Source organism: Taeniopygia guttata, chromosome 1 (assembly GCF_048771995.1).
Source record: "Taeniopygia guttata chromosome 1, bTaeGut7.mat, whole genome shotgun sequence".
NCBI classification, from domain to species: Eukaryota; Metazoa; Chordata; class Aves; order Passeriformes; family Estrildidae; genus Taeniopygia; species Taeniopygia guttata.
The window spans coordinates 101,561,500-101,576,965 of NC_133024.1; the positions used below are offsets into that span (position 1 = coordinate 101,561,500).

Sequence of the window (15,466 nt, forward strand, 5' to 3'; positions counted from 1 at the left end):
GACAAAAAAATCGCAGCTATGGTCCCTCCATGAGTGCAATCATCTGAAGTATAACAAAGAGAACAATGACTAAATTCTGCTGATTTTTTAATCTGAATGGCATATTGATAGGAAAGAAATACATCTTTGAGACATTAAAAATCTGTCTGGTAGAAAGATGCACCCAGAACAAGTAAGATGAGGAAATGGGCTGCAGGAAGCAGAATTTCAAGGACAGTATAAATAAATTAATGCCTTTAGATAAAAAGTTACCAAACTTAAGTACAACAGCACCAAACTGCTGAATTATATGTGATTTATCAGTTGCTATCTTTGGTTTGTACCTGTTGGACAGAAAATAAAAGATAAAGACAGTTAAATCATAGATGTGAAGGTTTTTAAAGTCTGAATCAATATCAGACACACCTTAATTCTCAAGAGTCATAAGGAAAAAAATCCTTACCTTGTCACACCTCCAATGTTCTGAAAAACTGGAGCCATTAAGAATGAATGCTTTCCATGGTGAAGGGATGAATAAATCTATTAGTCATACCTACCTATGAAGTAGTCAAACATGATCTCTATTAAACCTTATTTTTATTGAATCAAATCTGCTACAGAAACATTTTTCAATTATCTGTGGCCTCCTGCCATACAAATATTGCAATGTTCACAGAGAAATTGCCAAAAGAATTCAGTGTTGGCACAGAAAGACAAGTTCTCCAGCTGCTCCACTGGGCAACAATGTTTTCCAATACAATATCAAATCTCCAGCATCAAGAAGCGTTTCTCTTAGCAAATTACAAAAAGTAGATTTTAAAATCTTCACATCTTACTTTACACCCATATGAATTATAGTTGTGGACAGGCAGTATCTTCTATACAAGGACAAAAAAAAAAAAAAAAAAAAAAAGCCTGGAAAATGAAACTCTATTAAACTGTTTCACTCCATCTCCTCTGGCTGTGCAACACAAGCTCTTTAAGTACAGTTCAGTTCTCAAGATCTGGAGCTAAAAGTTATGCTTGAAAATCATTTGTCTTGCAAATTACTTTCAAGAACCGCAGGCTGCTCTGTGTTTCCTGTGCCCACCAGCTATTGGTGAGATACTGACTATGCTCTGACTAAAGTGTCCCTGTTTTATTGCAGCCAACTCTCAAACTATTTTGCTTAGTAAGAAAGGAAATGCTCTTAGCTTAGGCTCCTAACACAAAGTTGTCTAAGGCAAACCCACAGTTTGTCATGGATGGTTCACAGGTGCTCTGGCTGACAAGGGGCAGAGTGGATTTGTAGTACTGGGACACAGTTAAAATTAGTTTATCCACTGTGTGCAGTGCTATGTAATCACAAAGCTGCTCTCCTCTGTCCTTGAGGTAGAACAAAGCCAGTGCTGGTTTAATTGAGTGACGTGCTGCATGATGAAGTAATTCAGGAGCTGCTTCAGCCATCTGTACAGCCCCAATGAGAGGTTCTGGGGATATCCTCACTGGTTCATCCTGTTCAAGATACTCCTATTGCTCAGAACAGCTAAGCATCACACACGCACAGATTAATCCAGACTGGATGGGGCCCTGAGCAACCTGGTGTAGGGGAAGGTGTGCCTGCCCATGGTGGGGGATTGGACCTAGACGGTTTTAAGGCCCCTCCCAACCAACCCAATCTATGCTACTACTAAGAGAAATGTTTCAGGCTTTAACAGCCTATGTAATGAGAGCTACAGATTACTTTGTCTCAAACTGTTACCTCACTTTGACTTGCTTATGCTAAGGCACTTCTTTACCTTTCCCATCCCTAGGGTTTAAGGCTGCCCTACAGGTTTTGGGGTTCAAAGCTGATAGGTCTAATGCTATCATGTGTATTTATTTCAGGTTACAGTAGGGATTAGACTGTTAGACTGAAACTATTAAATTTATTTTGCGTTCTGCAGTAGAATAGGGGATTGTGTCCATAGAGACTTCACAGGTAATTTAAAGGAAAAAAAAAAAAAAAAAAAATCCCTCAAACCTTGAAACAATTTTTTGATGTTATGCCCTTTCATGGTCTCCTCCTTCACTGACTAAGACCTTTATTTCCTGTAATTTAGGTAATCTCACTTTCATGGATAGACATTTAAAGTTGTAAAGGGCTCCCAACATAAGAGCTAACGCTGAATAGCTGTTATTCAGTAGATTTTCCTCATGAAAAGCTTCTAAATTATTACAGAGGATGCAAGCAAGACTGTAATCTAAAAATGGGAAGCATAAGCCTGAAAATAATATTTTTATGGAACTGTATTCTAGAATAATATTCAAGCCATATCTCTCAAGTTCCTCCATTTCCTTTGCTTTTCTTTAAAGTCTGATACCTATTTCTCCTCAGAATGCAACAGCTTTGGAGGACCCTCTTTTAGATCTAATTCCAGCTGAGATTTGCCTAACAGAGTTAACACAGATGGGTACATGCTGCAAACTGACAGCAAATAAGAAAAAATATCATTTGTTTTGCTATAGATTAACACTGTGAGACAACTGGTGCAAAAGCATGTGCAGCTACTGTTTTTTGCTTAATAATCTAGTAAAGGCATATTTCTAGGAACATTTGTGCTTTACCTATGTTTTCACATGAATAGTGACTTAAGAACAAATTTCATTTGTTTTAAAAAATCAAAATTCCATCTTTCCAGCAAGTATTTTTGGTAACCAGGTTAAATACTGCAAACAAATCCTGAACCTTAACAGAGTACTTTGACCTCATCTCTATTTAAATAAGAGTGTTTTATACTGTAATTGGAACACAAAAACCACCCAAACCAATTAAATTCTACTAACATTCTACTATTATCTGTTTTAAACAGAGCAAAGATGAAAGGGTATTTTTTATTTTCTTGTTTGGATTTCAGTTTAAAATATCACACATAATTCCACTACCTCTCTCCCCTGTATTGAGATTCTTTATACACTAATACTAGAAAGGTAATGAAAACATATTTTTCCTTCACGGTTTCACAACCAATGCCACACACATCTCTGTAATATGCCAGTCTCTGTATGTCTCCTCTAGTTTCTCAGATTTCTTCTTTGTTCTGATCTCTTTATTTCCTCCAGAAGCAATCTCCTAACCTGCAGAAGTGCTAAATGTTCCATCTATTTCATCTTTTCCCATGGATTTCTTCTTTCATGCATTCTCGTATGTACTTTAAATTCTCAGGTAGGCTTGGAGGCTCATTCTGGAAACATTCCTGTACTCTGCAAAAGCACCCCTTCATTTTAAGTTACAGTGGCATATAAACACTTGCAGGATCACATTTCATCCCAGCAGTCCTTTCCTGTCCTTAGCTTATCTCTATGCCCAACAATTTAGTGATGAAGATTACTCAGAACATATTTAAAACCCTATTTTCTTTCCCCGAGGCTCAAACACTTATCCAATCAATTCATGTTCTGATTGTAGTATCTTCAAACTGGTAAAATTTACAACCTCTCCTCGACAAAATCAACATCAAAAAATCTTAGCTGATTTTAGGTCTGAGCTTGTGATGAATTGCAATTGGGTACAATTTTCCTAAAGCCCTGCAAACCCCTCTACCTTAAGACTTTTTGATAGTGCTGTTCAGGCTAGTTTTACTTTTTATTATGCAACACGTCAGCATCTATGGTAGTATCTGAATAATCACATATCTACTCCAATAATAGATCAAAGTTGAAGAGATTAATTATTAGACATTATTAATCTCAAGATAAATATATTTAGCATGTCTAGAAAAAGATGCCTATGATATTAAATCACTAATTGAACTTGATAAGATCTTAATTAATGTATTATTATCAGATTCTATTTGGTATTTACTTGATAAATTATATTTAATCAGTATTATTGTTTATGAGAGAATTTTTTTCCTGCCTAAGCTTTTTGCATGGACTTATATACTCTTGTATGATGACTGATGTTCAAGCTTTTCCAACATTCTTTGATAGTTGCCCTGTTGAGGTTCAGCCTTGCCCTCCCCTGATGCACCCCTCAGCTGTGCCTGCTGACACCCTGACAGCTGAACTGCTCTGGAACAGCGTGTGGGCACTGTGCACTCACGTGGTGTCTGCAGGGCTTGCTGCTCTGGCCACTGCTGCAGCTTAATACCTGGCTCTAAGGAAAACCAAGCAGGGGGAAAATGTGCATCAGTATCTGGGCTACCTCCTGAACCATTCTGAAGTGGAAATCTTTAATCCTGAAAACCGTTACTTTTAAAATGTAACACATCACAGTCCACAACAATTGAATTCCGTGGCAACAGGGAGACAAACTTTGCCTCTCTGCCATAGGCAAAACACCTGCTCAAGTCACCCAAATCAGAACACAGGGCTGGCAGTTCACTCAGAACTGATGGAACTGTTCATCCACCTTCTGCATTTTAGAAAATTTACCCAGCAGGTAAATACGGACTGTGTATTTTATTTTCATTCCTTTTTTTAGTTGCACTTCCAATTACTATGAAAACTTAAAAAAATTAAAGTCTCTATTTTTATGGTACACTAACTGAATGTAGAAGCAAAAATACAATAATGTTACAAAACCTGGTCACCAACTGGTTCATTTAAATATGTCCATTTATTTTGCTTTATTTCAGTGAGGATATGACACTCGGAAAAGTACTTGTGTTCTCAACTGTTTGAATACAATTCCACTCCATTGCTTCTGAAGACCACCAGTGGTTTATAGTCTGTATATTTACATTAAATTCATGTTGGTCTGTGGAACAACTTGAGTTTTCAACCAATAAGGTGTAGAATAAACCATACTTGCATAATTTTTTAATGATTTGATAAATTTTTTAGACTGGGAACCAGTGCAGAAAAAAAATCATTATCAGATCTCAATATTCTGTTACTGTTTGTAGGTCCTTTTAGATGCTGAGGACATCTTAAAGCCATCTATGAAAGTGCATAAATTCAAATTAAGTTGCATGCAGGGCTGGATACACTTCCTGTAATTCTTCAGATTTTATGTTCAAATTAAGTTATTTCCAACCCTCTAAAAAGGCATCAGTCAACATGGACAGCTTCCATCAAAATGTGGAGTTGTTAGAATGATGGAAAATCTAAATGTAAGGGGCAGATAAGCCCCGAGCTGGGATGAAAGACAAAGGAATTGAGCAAACACAACAAGCGAAAGCCAACGTGCACTACCATTATCAATTCCTGCTCTGCACCCACAAATGCCAATGGTGAGAGGCTGCCCAGGGCTGTTTGCTCTCACTTGCTGTGCAAGTCAAACGCTGTAAATAACAAATGTATCCTCCTCCATTGCTTAGTTTTTTTAACTAATGCCACATGGTATGGAATATCTCTTTGGTTAATTTGGGTCAGCTGCCCAGTCGTATCCTCTGCCAGGAGAATGTGGCAGGGACAGCATTGATGCTGTGCCACACCCCGGTGTGTCACCAACACCTTCGCAGGCACCGATGCAAAGCCATGAGGGAAATGAGCTCCGTGTCAGCCTGACCCAACACCGGCTGAAGAATCAGCACTGAGCGTGGCCCAGGAAGGAAACAGGAGCCCAGGAAACATCTGCTTAAAAGCCATCCTCACAGAATGATTCTGCTGCACAACCAGGTCAGTGCTCATTTCTGACAGAACGCCAGCGGTTAAAGGGAATCCCGTCACTCTCTCATTACTGTTATATGTAATGAGTAATTCGTGCCAGTATAATACGATATCTGTAATATTTGATATTGTTGAAAGCCCGCACGCCAGCACTGGGAGTTGCCCCCACATATCCAAAAACCGGTTTCTGACAAAACCTCATTTGCAAACTAATACATGTGGCTCACTTCTCGAAGTGATACAGGGACACCTGGGCGCTGATCATCCTGACAATGGCCCTAGATTGGGATTGACTCTAGATTGGGATTGACCCTAGACTGGGATCAACTCTAGACTGGGATCAACTCTAGATTGGGATTGACTCTAGATTGGGATTGACCCTAGACTGGGATCAACTCTAGATTTGGATTGACCCTAGATTGGGATTGACCCTAGACTGGGATCAACTCTAGATTGGCATTGACCCTAGATTGGGATTGACCCTAGACTGGGATCAACTCTAGATTGGGATTGACCCTAGATTGGGATTGACCCTAGATTGGGATCGACTCTAGATTGGAATTGCTGGGATCATCCGGCTGATACATCTGAAAGCCGTGTTCCCATAACTCCATCAAAAAGATTCATCACCACCGGACTCCGAATTGTTCTACCCCAGCACAGAGAAAAGAGACTTTATGAATATGTAGGATTTTGAATGGAAAGAAAAGACGGCTTGCCGAAATCCCGGCCTCGGGCAGAGTATTTCCTGTAAAATCTGCTTGTACCAAAAGTGTGGTGTGGGCACAGGGGGACCCTATGCTGAGGCTGTCCGCTCTGTGACGCGCCCAGCGCCGAGCCCGGGCTCGGCACTGCCCTTTTCCTTGCGGCTGACTCGGAGACAATTCGATCTTTAATAAAATTTCTATTTTTTCATTTTTAATTTGGCTGGATCAATTTTTATCAGTAACATTACTGAGGCGCTTCCACATCGTGCTTTGATGTTGCCATCACACATTACTGTTACTGTCCCGTGCACTCCCCTGCCGGCCGCAGCGCAGCCCCCCACAGAACGCGCGCCAGGCGGCGGCTGAGGCGAACTCGGCGGGAGGGGCCGCCCCGGCCCGTGACGTCACGCCGCAACCTGCCCTCGCTCTACGCGCTGCCCAGAACCGTCCGCCCGGGCAGCAGAGCCACTGCGAGAAAGGTTCCGGGCAGGTTGGGTTCCGGGCTGCCCGCTGCGGCGCGGCCCGCGATGATCCCGGTGCCGGTGGTGGTGACCGTGCTGGGCGGCTGGTGCGCCGTGTACCTGGCGGACACGCTGCTCAAGGTGAGGGCCGAGGGCGCGGGGCCGGACGGGGCCGGGAGGAGGCAGCGGCAGCCCCGTCCCCCCACCCCCACAACCCGCGCCAGGCCCAGAGCCTCGGTGCCGAGCCCGGGCTGGCGGAGCGGCCGCGCCCGGCCGGGTCCCTCTGAGGCGATCCCGGCCCGGGCCCCCTGCGCTCCTGTGGGCCCTGAGGCGATCCCGGCCCGGCCCCGCTGCGCTCCCGCGGGCCCTGAGGTGATCCCGGCCCGGCCCCGCCGCGCTCCCGCGGGCCCTGAGGCGATCCCGGCCGCTCCCGCCCCGCGCTGGCTCCGAGCGGCTCCGGGAGAGTGCCCGGGAGCCGCGCTGTGCCAAAGGACCGCAGCCGCCAACAGTCAGGGCAAACAGCTTTTAATGTACTGCTTAAGCGGCTCCGCGGCGTTTTAACGCGCTCTCCGCAGTTTGTTATTGTTATTATATTAACAAAACCTAAAAGACAGCCTTGCAAGTTTGCGGTTTACAGTATGTGCCTTATAATGACGATTTTCCTAAAAGGTGTAAAAAGCAATGCGTATTTATTTCTTTTGAATATCTGTAGTTTTACAGGGAAAAAATTGAGACAGAACTCGATACAAATACTTTTTTAAATAAATAAACTTTGATCCTCGGAGACTATCCTTTTCCTCCTAAAAATGGAGGTAAAGTTTAAAAAGAAAATACACCAAGACATCATTTGTTATATATGGGATGCGTCTGTGCATTGCTCAAGTTTCATTAAGTGGTGTGGTGTTATTTTGGGTTTTTTAAACATTTAGAGGTGTGATTTCTAAGACATGACCGAAATTTGAAAGAACGCATACAAAGTAGGCTGTGTGCTGGTTAAATATGAGGGAAAATGAAATGAGAGGTTTGATCTGTAATTCTTAATTTTACAGTCCAGGATTTGCATCTGTTTCTTCCAAGGCAGGTAAGACTTAGTGATATGAAAGTGCAAAATGTGCATTTTGTCACTCTTGTGAAATATAGGAAGAAATACAAGAAAATTCAGATGCTTAGAAAACTTGGAAAAGTGTCTCCCCCTGCAGCTAATTGGAGAGCAAATGTAGCTCTGTTAATGATGAAAGCTCATAATTGCAAAATACAACTTGTACACGACAATAACAAATACAGTCATTTACCTGAAGACTTCTCAAATTTTCATGCAGCAAGTCTGTGTTAAGTGTTTAAAAAAAAATACAGCATTGTTTTGAAGCACATGAGAAGATTGGCCAGGTACCAGGATAAGGTGCTCTGACTGCAGTGAGACACAGCAGGAATGTCAGCCAGGAGGCTGCTTCTCCTCTGGCAGCAGCTTTGTGTCTGGTGAGGGCTCTTGGGCTGTGAAGTGAGAACTGAGCTCAGGTGCCAGACCTGTTGTGCCATGATGCTGAGACCATTTGCATCATTGAGATTCTGAAGATCTCTTTCTGCATTGGACTGTAAAATCCAATTTAGATTAGATTAGACCATAAAATTACTTTTGTAAATAAGGAGAGTCACCTCATTTCTTGCAGCAGCAAGGGAGGGAAAAAAATCCCCTACGTTGGAGCCTACTTAATGCCTGATTTATGTTGAAAAAGAAGGGGCAATGCCTAGAATTCTATAGCAAGTGTGAGAATCCAGGAGTTAAATTTTAATTCTGATTTTTAAACTAAAAGTTGACCAAGGTTATTTATCCTCAGGAATTATGTGGGAGCTGTTGGGCCTTAGTGAACTTGCTGGTAGATCTCCTGTTGTGCATCTCAGTCATAGGTTTCACTGTGAGTACCACAGTTCAAACAGAGTTTGGATTAAATAACCAGATTTATATCATTAGGAAGCTGAGATTACTTGTACTGTAAATCTCCACCACAGTCACAACCCAGGGTTGCTAGCTTCCATAGCAAAATTGTACTGTTTAAATCACAAATCGCCTTCAGTGTAATTACACCAAGAGGATGTACAGAGAATTGAGTGAAAAAAAATGTGGGAGCACTTTTCCATGTGTGATCCTGTTGATATTTCTGGCAAGAGAAGGATGTGTGCTGTAACTTGCTGTTAATGTTTATTCTGTAAATCTGTTTAATGTGCAATGTTTTTTGCTCAGTTTGTTCCCTTACTGGTATTGTTCAGATTTTAAATATTCTATTTTAGCAGTCTGACTCCTAGACTACTATATAGAAAGTATAACTGTGTATACATGTATTTTTGCACAGATAAATCCAATTGTTATAATAGTGCTAGAAAGAAAAGATACATTTGTGTCAGGAAGCTAAAGCTATGCCAAATCAAGCTGGATTTTGAATGTTAAGTCATTCTTTTTGCTCCTCATTGTACCACTGCCACCAACATTTTCACTGAAGCTTGGATTCTGTAAGAGGGAATCACTCAGACCCCTAAGTTCCTTCTTCCCAGCATCCTAAGTCATCACATTTCATTCTGCCTGAAGGATCAGGAAGGAGTGATGTGTAGGAGGTTGTCCCTCCTTCTGGTGTGAGAAATAAAGGATGCATTAGACACATTCAGTCAAGGTTGGCTCTCAGCTTTTAAGGTCAGGAAGCTGAAATGATTCAGAGCTCTTGAAGAGATTCTGCCAGCAAAGAAGAATGTTGACTCCTGCTGGCTGGCAGATACCTGTGGAGCTCCTGGCGTGCTTAGCAGGTGTCCAGCATTTTAAAGGCTGCTTAGATAAATAGGTGCTGCTTTTATAGCAAAACTAATCTAACAAAGAGCTCTTAGATCTCAAAGAAGCAGGGCCAAGGCCTGTGTGAAAGCAGCTTGAAATGAAGCATACCAGGGCATGAGGGTGTGTGTTTCATGTGGGGATCCCACTAGGATCAGGACAGAAGGAGAAAAACTCTGCAAAGAGCTTTTTAATATGTTTTGCAAAAGTTTGCAGTCATTCAGTGATCGTGAATAACATTTACACAAATTGTGAGGAAAATACAAAAGGAAAATTTTGGTACCTTTCTTTTCCACATTTGGTGGCTCTATAGTCAGTGATTCCATATTCCTCATGGAAAACTTCATACTTACTTATATCTTGCTAGGACAGTGGGGCTGTGATGTTGTTGGAATGAATTGAAAGGCATGAATTTGTGGCATTTCTAGAGAAAAAAGTGGGGTTTACATGTGATAAAAGGAACACTTGTTTCAAGTGTCAAATCAATGTATCTGATTAACTTTATTAGAATAATGCATTAGGGTGGTTTTGAGGTTTTTTTGACCGTGTGAATGAATAGGACTTTTTTTTTTTTTTTTTAATTCACAAATGACAGTTTCTCATATCAGGGGTTCTTAATGATGCATGTATTTTTGTTCTGAATTTTTGGGTAGATTATGTGAGGAGGCCTTTTTCTTTGTTTCCTTGGCTTATATATCACTAATTGTGTACCAGTCTAATCATCTTTGTGATCTCTTCTGTTAAAATCAGCAAAAGCTGATATGATTGAACTTAATAGTGCCATAGGGAGTGAGTGGTGTTGATGGGAGTGCATTACAGTGAAAATTTCTGTTGGTGCCTTCAGCTGACAACAAAAATATGGCTGAAATCAGTAGGGTGAAGAAGAAGAAAATGATACAGAAATATATAGGCAGAAAGGATAAATGGTGTAAGAGGTCATGCATGAACAATGGCTCAAGTAAATGGGTTTCACAGCTGAGGAAATTTGTTATTTGAAATAAACTTTTAGTGTTTAAGATTTAATTAATTTGACAAAATGATAAAAGCTTTTAATACAGTTGTGCAGTGTGAGATCCTCAAACCACCCCCACCACTGTGGTACAGGGCAGGAGGAATGCAAGGAATTGGCAAGTTCTAAATTTGTTCAAAGGACCAAGGACAACAGCCAGAAACTTGTGGAGTTCCTTGTCGGGGAGGAGAAGGGAGCCTGTTGTGAACTACACATTCTGGATATCTTCAGCAGGTGCTGCTGCTTGTGGGGAACCTTGGGAACAGTGCTCCAGTTCAGACATCTCCAAAGACTTGTCTGGATTGTGGGAGACACTCCTGCCTTGGGAACTGCCCAGTGTCAGAATGCTCAAAGCTCATCTGTGCTTTTCCTGAGCTCTCAGTTCCTCCAAGGAAAGTATTCCTTCATCTGGGTTTCTGACACAAGCTTCCATGAAGCAGGTGACTAAAGCCTGTTGAAAATGCAGGCACCAGAAAGTAAAGTTAGAAATTGCAAAAACCATGTCTGTTGGTCTATAATTCAAGATAATGCTGCAGGTAAGTATTTATAGGTCACATTTCTCATCAAGAGAAATGTTTGGAACTACTGGAAGTATCTTGAAATGCTGGAAAGTTACCATACTGAAACTGCTATTGCAATACAGGTTGATAATTTTAAATTCCTTGTGTTTTTTTGTTAGTCTGATCAGATATTCCCGATCCTCTTTAGGCATAGTATTTGTGTTTGAAAAATAGACTTTGTTTTTATACTTATTAGCAGGTATCTGCAATACTGAGCCATATCTCATCTGTATTAGAAAGTTTTTTTCAGCTGGAGACAAAAGAAGCATTTTTCATTATTGTAGTTTTTAAAATGTTTATTGGAATATAATTGCATGTTGAAAGAATGCCATCAACAGTCTCTAGCCTTCTAACCAGAAAGTAGAACTACTGAAAGTGATTTAACACCAGGAAAGATGATGCAAGACCTTGTTTGTCAAATAACTCTGGATACCCAATCTCTTTTACGAACCTTCAGTTGTTGGAAATAACATCTAAACAGTGACATAACTGTTTCACATTACTTGTCACACATACCTATATGTCAAAATGTAAATAATGTGTAGGACATCTACTTGAAATTCTGCACCTGTTTTTATATAAACAGATCACATTTGCTGCTCAGTTACATTACAAAATCTTCCTAGAATGTTTTGGTCAAACTGGTTTTCTTTTGCTTTGCAGTCCTCCAACTCTCTGAAGGCATCGTACGAGGAGTGGCTGCTGACGTACGGCTTGAGCGTCTCTCCCTTTCACCTGCGCTGGCAAACGGCTCTCTTCAACCGCCAGTTCTACAACTGGGGGAGATGGAAACCCAAACTCCTCTACTTGTGGTATAAATTCAGCATCCTTTTTCTTCTGTCAGAGTCAGCAATTGAACCAATTGAACCACATTGGTGCCTTTTAGCTGGGCAGTGGGTGTATTTTAATAGGCCAATGATAAAACCAATTGGAGTGGTTGCTCTAATTGTACTGTGCCAGTACAATTCTTCTGCTAAAAAATTCATAAGTGTAATACAGGTTGCATATTGAGATTCTATAAAACTAGAAATCCTTAAACTATTTTTACCTGTGGTTTGAAGTATGCATGGTTGTGAAGAGTACAGCTATTACATGCAATACTGCATGCAGAAGTAGGTCTGAAAGCAGCTGCTGAGATCCTAGATCATTCCCAATGCTGTAGACTGAGCTCTCCCAATCACTCAAGTTTACAAAGTATTCAGAGCCAGCTGTGTACCTGTAGTTTATCATTGCCCAGACATTCAGCAATGATACCTGCTCAGGAGCACCTTGCTTACCTTCTGTCTTTCATCTGCCTGCACTTTTCCATGCAAACATTGCACAGTGATGGGAATGGGTAGATAAGTAGGGTGGTCTAGTATGGGTGCTCCTGGACTGGTTTAGAAAACTATTGTTCAGTTGCCTTCCTACCATTACTTTGTATCTGCTCTGAAAATATAAAATGAGTGAGGTTTGAATTTCTTTTCATTTCCTGTATTGCTACCTTCAATGAAATAGTAATAAAAGAGATGTACTTCAAATTGGTTTCTCTAGTATGTAATGATTTTGTAATAATCAGTCTGAAATAGCTCTGTATCAATTACAATTTTTAATGTGTATAATTTATTACAGTATAATGTTTCCACTAGTCTCTTTAATTAACATTACAAGTACATGTTGCTTAAAATAAATCTACTAATTCCCAGTGAGCTCCATTAAGGCTGATAAGAGAACAGTTGAGCTGTTATGAGAGGAGGAAGGACGGGTAGTGAGGTATATGTGCTGGATTTGCATCTCAGAAGTTTTTTTTTGTTAAAAAAAAGTTATCACATCCTTCAGCTATAGGACAGTGTAAAATTAGAATAGTAATATTAATGCTGAATAAAAATTTGTCACTAGGTGGAGTGACATGAAATTATTTGCAACATTGGTTTTAAGGAAAAATTGTTGAGAAGCGCAATGTAGCCTAAGAAATTGGTGTTAATGTGGTCTTGCAGCTGTACATTTTAGTTGTTCTTTACAAAAGATTCAGTCTCATTTATTGTTCTTTAAAAAAGGTTTAGTCTCATTTATTGTTCATTAGCTCATTTTATTTTTTGTAAGAAAGATGCAAAATTAACTGAAACTGCCCCATAATTTGATCCAGGTCTCTAAATATGTGATGCTGTGGTGCAACATGGCCAATTATACATTGTTAGTTATATTTCTATATTCTTATAAATTCACAGATTCATAGCTGCAAGCGAGTTACACGTATTAGGTAACTGAATAAAAGTATTTGAAAATTTATCAGGATATGGTTTGGATGTAAAACATTTATTAAACAAGGAGAATATAAGTTATTAGTGTTATTACTATATATTATTGTTATTAGTTTCCTTTAGCATTTTTGTACTGGATTGTTGATAAATTGTGGTAGCATCAGATAAGTTTTGCCCTGTGGTTTGTGTAAAAGCTTGTGCCGTAAAGCAGAGATTTACATAGCCAGAGATGATACCCTTTTTCTCTTGTGGCTGTGCATTGTTGAACTGTTTGCTTCTCTGTGTAGGTTCAGTGTAGGAATGGTGTTTGGAATAGTTGCCATGTTTGGCTCTGTTATTCTGCTTGGAAAGACCCTGCTGCAGACACTGACCCAGATGCTCACCGAGGCTCCGAAAGCCCAAAATGATCGAATGCTGCAAGTCGTGGTGGGTGTTCCCTCCTCAGGTCTTTGCTTGAGAACTGTGTACACATCTAAAGCCGTTTCTTAATGGGGTATGGGGTGCTAAAATATTCTATGCGAGCAGAACCCAACTCCTGATGTTATCTACATGAAAATGTGCTGGTTCTTTCCAGCCTTAAAAATGGGAGAGTGGGTACAGAAAAAGGGCAAATGAAGGCAAACATGTGGAAGAGTTTATTTTAAAAATTCTCAGGAGTGGGACTTGGATAATCATTCTGAAAAGCCCTAAATTACAGTACTAAGAATAAAATTATAGTACTAAGCACATAAAACTGAGTTAAGAACTCGTTTCCTGTAAGCTTTGCAGTAGGTTCTGGTGACCTTAAAGTTTGCAGGTCTCATACATAATTGACAAGAGGAGACAAGTTCTGTTTCTTTTAATACAATACAAAATAGCAGTGGAAAAGGAAAGAAGGACAAAAAGTTTTGTGTGATAGTAGAAGCAAAGAATTGTTAGTGAGGGAGTATTTTTTGATTCTTCAAGGACTTATGACTTAATTTACTATGTGAAATTTCAAGTGCTGTTTCTGGCAGTATCAAAGTCCAATGAGATATTTAATTGTTCCATGCATTTCTGGTGCTGGACAATATATTTTATAGTTTTAGAATGGAATGTATTTCACAAGATAGGAGAGATTTCAAATACTGTCTTTTTAATCTCTTCACATGGCAGTAATGGAAGAACTGACATTGCCTTGCAACAGTTTTATCCTGGAAGGATTCCTAGTCACCTTTTTTATACCAAGAGTGCAATGTGGCCAAAATGTATGGTCATTTTCCAGAAATTCAGAAAGTGTTATGGGATTGCTCTGCCTTCTGCTACGTGGCTTAGAGCAGAGGTGCCCAGCCTTGTTACTCTATTTAAGTACTCAGCTATTCAAGTGACTAGATGTTGAGAATTGTGTGCAGACAAAACAAACCTTCCTGTAAGCACTAAACTGACTGCATGCAGCTAGACTGGCATGAGTGCAGGAGGCCTGATTTAGCATGTGCCATAAACTCAGTACCTTTGGATGGCTGGGTCTGTTTCCCACAAGCAGAGTGAATATGCAGAGTTCAGTGTGTGTTGGAAAAAGCAGGCAGTGAGACCTGAGGGAGAACTGCTGTCACTGCCACTGCTGTCCTCTGTCCAAGGCCTGCTCCTCAGTTACCTTTGGGGGCAGACAGGAGTGGGCAGTCTGTGCATCTGGGAGGGCATGAGCTGAACATGAGACAGAAAATTTTGTAATTTACATTCCAGCAGGATCTGTCATAACCTTTCTGAAGTTCCTTTACATCTTCATTTTCTGAGGTCATTGTATGGATCCATCCACTTTTGTGACACCAGAGTAAAGTGGTCATTGACAATATATTGCTCTTTGGAGAAAATAACACAGACACAACCAGAGTAAAGATGAGCCTTTGGAATTAATCTGGTGTGAACTGGAACAACAAAAGTAGAAAAGTAGGATAATGTTCACAATTTCAATGTGGACTTGTTTCCTCAGTGGCTGCCTGCTGGCAATATCACTGCATTCAAACCAAGGATTGACTGGCACTGAAAACAGTTTAATAGCAAGGGATAAAGTAATGTCATGTGTGGGGATAAGGTTACTTCTCCTAAGTTCAGTTGTGGTTCTCTTACTTTTTTACCTCATTCTTTCATTTCACGGTTGTATAA

At 40.3% G+C, this 15,466-nt stretch overlaps 1 protein-coding gene across 2 annotated transcripts in view; it reads left to right on the forward strand.

Moving 5' to 3' along the window:
- The first annotated feature begins 6,652 nt into the window (after positions 1-6,652).
- Positions 6,653-15,466, forward strand: part of MBTPS2 (membrane bound transcription factor peptidase, site 2) — a 40,839-nt gene continuing 32,025 nt past the window's right edge. Inside the window, exons 1-3 of one of the 2 annotated variants that reach the window (XM_002196405.6) lie at positions 6,653-6,862; positions 11,769-11,917; positions 13,633-13,771. In XM_002196405.6, the coding sequence (XP_002196441.4) occupies positions 6,788-6,862; positions 11,769-11,917; positions 13,633-13,771 (363 nt within the window). In that variant the 5' untranslated portion in view covers positions 6,653-6,787. The remainder of the gene's footprint in view (positions 6,863-11,768; positions 11,918-13,632; positions 13,772-15,466) is intronic. The other variant, XM_030282070.4, reaches the window with a different exon arrangement.